The sequence below is a fragment of the Myotis lucifugus genome, unplaced genomic scaffold (assembly GCF_000147115.1).
Source record: "Myotis lucifugus unplaced genomic scaffold, Myoluc2.0 scaffold_65, whole genome shotgun sequence".
NCBI lineage: Eukaryota > Metazoa > Chordata > Mammalia > Chiroptera > Vespertilionidae > Myotis > Myotis lucifugus.
In genome coordinates, this window is record NW_005871113.1 from 5467738 (window position 1) to 5475133 (window position 7396).

The following is a 7396-nucleotide window of genomic DNA, read 5'->3' on the forward strand; positions in this document are numbered from 1 at the left end:
CCTAGGTGTTTATTTTCGCACCTTCAGGTGAGAACCAATAAGTTTAAAAGCCTGCCAGTGCCAAACTCAAACTCTTACACATAAAACTGTTTTGAATACAGCCCAAATAAGCAGACTTTTTGCCACCTACAGCCCACCTCCTTTGTAGACCCTGTGAAACTGCCCAACATCTGCTAGGAACAGATCGGACAAACCTCGGGGCTATAGAGATCCCAAACCACTGCTGCCCTTCGCTCTGTGACCCAGAGTCTCCTGACCACACTGACCAGGGATGTCGCCTATGCACCCCCCTCCTCTCTGATCCCACTGCCCCAGAGAGTGCCTCTCTCCCCTCCCCTTCTGAGTGTGGGCCCCACCATGTAACTTCCCTATTGTGAGGGGCTTCCCCCGAATGCAGACCCCTCAGAGCATCCCCCAAATAAAGCTTGTGCGTGTGACTGCCACCTCATGTCTTTGTCCTTGATCAGCCCTGGAATCCCTCCAACTCCCTACAGGCAAAAGTCTGGGGAAGCCGGCATACTTATAATTTCCATGTAGTCTCACTTTGATCATTTTTTACTCTGTCTTGTCACCCTAGGTTTAAATTTATCATCTGGCTTAGTCAGTATTACTTCTAAACCGAATCTTCACCTGCAGGATTCTGTTGCAGCAATTCAGAACGGTCTCCAATTCTCATGACCCTTGTTCTCCACCTCAAATCTCATTGGACTTTTAAACTCTAGCCCCTATTCCCCTGCCTTGGGCAACCATTTGGGGCACTGGCTCCATCAGTCCAGTCCATGCTTCTGGCCCATGCTTCCGGCAAACAGCCCGGGAGCTATCACTGGATGAGGTAAGAAGAGAGACTTGAACTGAGTGCTCTCTGAAGTTTCTAGTTTCCTTCCCCAAGATTCCATGGTTCATATATTTGCAACAGAGCTTACACTAATGTGGCTGGAGATGGAATCGAGGATTATGGGTACAAAGCAAATGGCACTTAAGGTCTTATTTGTAGAAAAGAAAAGAGATTTGTTCGCATAATCAGAGCCTGTGCCTTAATTTTTTTTTTATTTGTTATGACATAGAGTAAGCCTGAGTTCCTACTAGAAACGTTGGAAGGAAATAATTCATCATACATGTTTCTGAAGGCCAAGTACATTTTCTTGGTGGAGTTCTAACTATCCAAAAATATCCAAAAATGAGGTCTCACTTCACACAAATCAAATAGCGCCGTGGTAAGAAATGTTAACACACCTTGACTAGTCACTTTCCCTTGTGGACATAAGCCCCAGCCCAGGCTTTATCCACACAAGACTCTTGGTAGGGAGAATGGCTGGGAATCTGAAGACTATGGATCACTCCAACAGCTAGAAGTGATCGTGGTCACGGATTTGAGGGACCTGTTGGTTTGAGTGGTTCTATCTGCCTGTCCTCCCAGCTGCATAGTAACTTTTTACAGAACAAGGTACCCTAATCTTTGCATTTTTCTCTGGCCTCAGAGGCATCGACATCTGACAGATATGTGCACAGGCGTGTTTGCTGCTGAGGGAAAATCCTTGAGTGCTGTCTGTGGTGTCGATCTGAAGAATTAGCCATAGCCTGGCAATGAACATAGCTGAACGCAAATACCAGAAGGAGAAGAAATAGAGAAAGAATGGGAAGCAATATTTAAAGCAATAATGACTAAAACTTTCCCCAAATTAATGTCCCACACAAAAACCAAAGATCCAGGAACCTCAGAGAACACCAAGCAGAATAAATGCCCCCAAAACTACCCCCAGGTATATTATACTCAAACAGCAGAAAATCAAAAATAAAGGGGAAAAAAATACTGAAAAAAGCCAAAGGAAGAAAAAACACCTAACCTGTAGGTTAACAGAGATAAGAATGACATCTAACCTTTCCTCAGAAATTATGCAAGCAAGAAGAGAGTAGAGTGAAATATTTATAGTGTTTAAAGAAAAAAATACCAACCTAGAATTCTGTATACAGTGAAAATATCCTTCAAAAGTGAACAAAAAATATGTCGTCAAACAAAAATGGTGGAATTTGTTTCTAATAGACCTGCCTTGCAATAAATTTTTAAACAAAGTCTTCAGAGAGAAGGAAAATAATATAGATCAGAAACTCTAATCAACATTTTTTTAAAAAAGAAAGAACATCAGAAAATGAATAAGTAAAGGTAAAATAAAAACTTATTCTTAGTTGTAATTGATCTAACCAATAATAACCTTTTCAAAATTAAAAAAAACAATGTATTGATTATTACAGTTTATATATAAGTGAAATGAATGACAATGATCATAAAAGTGACAGAAGGAATAAGGAATATTTTGTTATAAAAAGGATTTAGGAATAAATCGTTTCAAGGTACTTGTACTACCATGAAGTGGTACAGTGCTATCTGAAAGTGGACTTGGGTTAGTTGTAAATATATTGCAAACTTTAGGGCAACCACTGAAAATAAGTACATGATAAGATGCTCCACATATCCTATGTGAACAGGGAATTGCAAACTAAAACAAGATACTACTACACACCTATCAGAATGACCTAAATCCAAAACACTGACAATACCAAATGCTGGCAAGGATGTGGAGCAACAGAAACTCATTCACTGCTGGTGGAAATGCAAAATGGAATAGCCACTTTGGAAAAACAGTTGGCAGTTCCGTACAAAAATAAGCATTCTCTCACCATACAATCCCGAAAATTGCACTCCTTGGAATTTACTCAAAGGAATTGAAAACTCCACACAAAACCTGCACACAGATGCTTATAGCATCATTATTCATAATTACTAAACTTAGAATCAACTACGATGCCCTTCAGTGGGTGAATGGATAAATAACCCGTGTTGCACACAGACCATGGAATCAGATTCAGCACTGAAAATAAAGGAGCTATAAAGTCATGAAAAGACATGGATAAACCTTACATCCATATTATCAAATGAAAGAACTCATTCTGAAAAAGCTACATACCGTATGATTCCAACTGTATGACATTCTAGAAAAGGTCAGGCGATGGAGATGGTAAAAAGATCAGAAATGAACAGGGTTGGGGGTAGAAGGGAGGAAGAGAGAGTGCAGAGGATTTTTTGAGGCTGTGAAACTGTTCTGTGTATAAACGGTAGAAACGTGTCACTATACATCTGTCAAACAGACTACAACACTCGCATAAATCCTAACATGAACTATGGACTTTGGGTGACGATGATGTGTCAGAGTAGGTTCATCAGCTGTAACAAATGTACCGCTCTGGTGGGGTGTTGCTAAGGAAAGAATCTGTGGGGAAGTGGGGCGAGGGTTGCGGGGGTCAGGGGACATACGGGAAATCTCTGTACTTCCCTCTGAATATTGTTGTAAACCTAAAACGGCTCTAAAAATAAAGTCTTTTTTTTTTTTTTTTAGAAAAAGGTTTTTAAAAAGGGAATCATGAACATGTATTTGAGGAGAGGTGAGAGAAGGTGATGGGATTGCAGGTACTAGCAAGGGGCTTCTAGGACTCCCGTGAGTTCTTCATCTGAATGGCAGATACACAAACGAATCACTGGTGAGTCTCCCGGTCCCGGGATGGACCGCCCCATGCTGGCCTCAGAGGTAATGGCTGTTGAGATCACAGCTTTGCTTTATGCTTCAGCCTCGCTTTGAGTTGTGTCTTCATTACTCATAATTAAAATCACCCCAACTGATCCGGCCTCTTAAATTGAACACAGTACAACTGGGGTTCGATTTAGTATAAACCATCATTTGATCCTATTCTGTGTTGTCTAATCGCACCATTAAAAGCTTAGCACATTAATTACTCCAACTGGAAGAAAGATTTGTTTGGAAAGAAGAGACTGTCATCATAACAGCTCCATGTTTTTTCCAATGTGTAAAGGCCTCTTCCTTGAAAAGGCTCTGATTAAGCACGTGTGACTCCAAAGACAATGGGGTTGTTTTTTTAATCTGTAAATCACCAAACAGATAAGAGTCAGGCTCGTACTCTGGCCCGGGCAGGGAGCAGCTTAATCTGGCTGGAAGATCACACATTCCCCATTGGAGCGAATGGCTGGAGGTCAGACCACAGGGTGAAGGCAGTGACCACAGGGCGTTCTCCAGAGGAGAGCAACAGGGAAATGAGGAGATTTAGCTCTGAACGGGGCACGGCCAGTGCTTTTTTAACCTGCGGAATAAAGAGCTGTGGTTTCTCCGCAGACAAGTCCTACCCTGGAGACAGTCCTGCTGAGGAAATGACTTCAGTCCCCGCTACTTGCAGATATAAAGAAATGGGTAGGCAAGAAAAAGGGACCACGCCCGACTGGCAGGGCTCAGTGGTTGAGCATCGACCTATGAAACAGGAGGTCATGGTTCGATTCCCGGTCAGGGCACATGCCCAGGTTGCAGGCTCGATCTCCATTGGGGGGCGTGAGGGAGGCAGCCGATCAATGATTCTCTCTCATCATTGATGTTTCTGTCTCTCCCTCTCCCTTCCTCTCTGAAATCAATTAAAAAATATTTTTTAAAAGTGTTTGCCCAAGACAACTGCACCCCCGTGTGCCCCCCGTCCAGCTTCCCTCTGAAACCAGCTCCTGCCGCTCATTCCGACAGTGATTCCCCTGATTACCGAGGGTCCAGCAGGAGACGGCCCTCAGGAGTGGGGCGCTGCCGTAGAAAGCGTGCATGTACATGAGGTGCACCATCAGCTCGGCCAAGCACCAGCAGACGAAGAGGCGGCCCAGCCCCCGGGCCAGGACGGGCAGGCTGAGCCTCAGTGGGCACTGCTCTGGCTGCCGCATCTACGGGGGAAACAAGAATCATCAGACTGCACCTCCATCTTTCAAACAGTCCCCAAGACAGTGGTTTTAATGCACTGCCTCAAGCATCACTGCTGTATCTCCGAAGAGAGGGTTGGTGTCGTTTGCCTTGGGAGCACTCCATGTTCTTGGGTTAAAAAGTCATGGCTGAGCCTGAAGCCTGTCCCAGGGTAAGAACAGGACGGGGTGGACCAGCCAGCCTAGAACCCAGAGCCAAGCCACGTTCCACAGACCTTCACACCAGCAACCACCCTGCCAAAACCTGGGACTCTGGGGTCCCTTGGGATTCAGTGCCACCCTGCCCGTCTTCATCCATCACCCCCTCACGTCTAAGGCTGGTGAAAGTAGGGCCAAGTCAGGAAGGGGCCCCGGGCAGATAAGAGAAAGGCAAAGTGAGAGGTGGAGCCTGAGGACAAGGGAAAATCAGGTGCGGGTGTGTCTTCTGAGCTTAAGTTGTGTTTGAAACCAGGCAGCGTAAACACAAACAGTCTCTGGCTGAGCAGGTAGTACAGGGTCATCGTTAAGAACACGGGATCCGATTCTAGCACAAACCACACAGCTGGGTGATCCTGAGCAAGTTGCTTACCCTCTCTGAGGCTTGGTTTCCGCATACATCAAAGGGGGGGAAATGTTTCGGTGATTAATATAATAAACAAAGGCCTGGCACATAAAAAGCATTGGACGACTGGTAGTTAATCCCTGGTCATGATGTGCACTGCACATTCTTCACCTTCACCTTCTTCCCTCGTGGCGTCCCAGACCACCAGACACAGGGCACAATTAGGACACGCACGATTCAGAGCCAGACATCAAAGGTGACACAGGGATGCCCGGGTTATTCATAGATACAGACAAACCACTCGGAGTAGACTCAATACCCGTGGACAATACAGACCCCAAAAATCAAAGTCCTGCCCAGGTAGCCTGGTTCTGTGGCCTCGCCTGACTGCCTGCTGTTTAGGGATGCACAAAAGTTTAAAGCACAAAGATGGCGAAATGCAGAAGCAAGCTCTAAGATATGAAGTGGATTCCATTTCAGCCTTACACCACTGGACCAACAGAAGACAAGAAGGAGTGTGGGAGTCTTCTAGATCTGACACTCCTCAGGGCAAAACTTCCCACCGGGTTTAAGAAGGCACAATTCCGTGCCTCCACTGGGCCACAAGGGACTTCTCTGCAATGCTCAGCCTGCCCTCCTGGCTGGATGCCTCCAAATGCGGGGTAACAGAAATGTCTACATGGCAGAGAACAATCCAATTTTTCATTCTATTTGCTTTTACCTAAAACAGTGGTTACTGCCCTGGTCGGATGGCTCAATTGGTTGGAGCATCATCCCGTACACCAAAAGGTTGTGGATTCGATCCGAGGTTGGGGGAGTGTGGAAGGCAACCGATCAATGCCTCTCTCTCTCCCCTGCCCCCCAAATAAGAAGTCTGTTCTTGGGTGACGATTTAAAAAAAAGTGGTTACTGGTCTTTCTTCAGAGTAGGGTCATTATCACAGTCTATTTATATCTTCAGTCCAGTAGCCTCCCTTTGATTTTAAAAAATCAGCCTTGGTCCCTGTCAATCCAGCAGGAAGGAAGGACGTGCTGTCCACAGCTCACCTAACGAGCAGATTGCTCTCCTGTCTGCGTGCAAAGCAATTCATTCGAGGTATTTCCAACCTGGGGGGAGTGCCAGCCTTGAGACCACTGGAAACCGCATCAGCGGGAATTCGAGGCGCCACTAAAAAAAATGCACATTAACTCATCTGCAAAGTGCATTTTAAAGCAGATTATATTTTAAAAGCTCATTTCATGCAAATTGCATAAAAAGGAATATTGAAAGCTTTTAAAGATATTCTGATGATGAAAGATGACAGTTTTCAAAGAGGAAGAGTTCCTTTCCTTCTCACAGAAATAATTGAGTGTTTGAGAGCCTGAACGAAAGCTTCCCGAGCCGGCCGTTCCCCTGTGCCTCCGGGGTGCCAATCTCTGCGTTCGGGTCAAGGGCGTCGGAGTCTCGGCTTATCCCTCTGTGGCGGGGGGAGCTTTCTGCCAGCCGTGGTCACAGGTGATCCCCCTGCTCACAGCCAGCCATTCCCCAGTCAGACCCTGGCTGCCCCTCCCCAGGCATCCAGACCCAGGCGGTGGTAGACAGCGGTGTCTGCCAGAGCAGCGAGTGGGTGTTGCTGCCCCAGGACGGGGCCCGGTCTGGCCAACCTGAGCCTCCAGACCCGCGTGTCCACAAACCACGCCGCACCTTCTCCCTGACTACCGGGCGCTCAGCACCTGAGCATGAAGAGGCTCCCCGTCTTTATTCCTTCCACCCCTATCTGCTCTCTCTGCCTCCACATCATCATCTGTAAAGTGGTAATGACAACAGTAGCTCTCTCCTCGGGCCTGGCTCGGAGCAGTGCTCAGTTAGTTTTATTTATTACAACTAGAGGCCCGGTGCACAAAATTCGTGCACTGGGGGGGGAAGGGGGGTCCCTCAGCCCGGCCTGTGCCCTCTCGCAGTCTGGGACCCCTCAGGAGATAACAACCTGCTGGCTTAGGCCTGCTCCTGGGTGGCAGAGGGCAGGCCCAATCCCTAGGTGCGGCCCCTGGTCGGGCTCAGAGCAGGGCTGATTGGGG

At 46.6% G+C, this 7396-nt stretch overlaps 1 protein-coding gene across 6 annotated transcripts in view; it reads right to left on the reverse strand.

Annotated features, from left to right (window-relative positions):
* The window catches only part of HHAT (hedgehog acyltransferase), a 161620-nt gene that overhangs the window by 114755 nt on the left and 39469 nt on the right, over positions 1 to 7396 (reverse strand). For all 6 annotated transcript variants that reach the window (XR_002829557.1, XM_006089916.3, XM_023754791.1 and 3 more), the window contains one exon: positions 4591 to 4762. Coding sequence is in view for 5 of the 6 variants with exons in the window: in XM_006089916.3 (XP_006089978.1) it covers positions 4591 to 4762 (172 nt within the window). In the remaining variant the exon portion in view is untranslated. The remainder of the gene's footprint in view (positions 1 to 4590; positions 4763 to 7396) is intronic.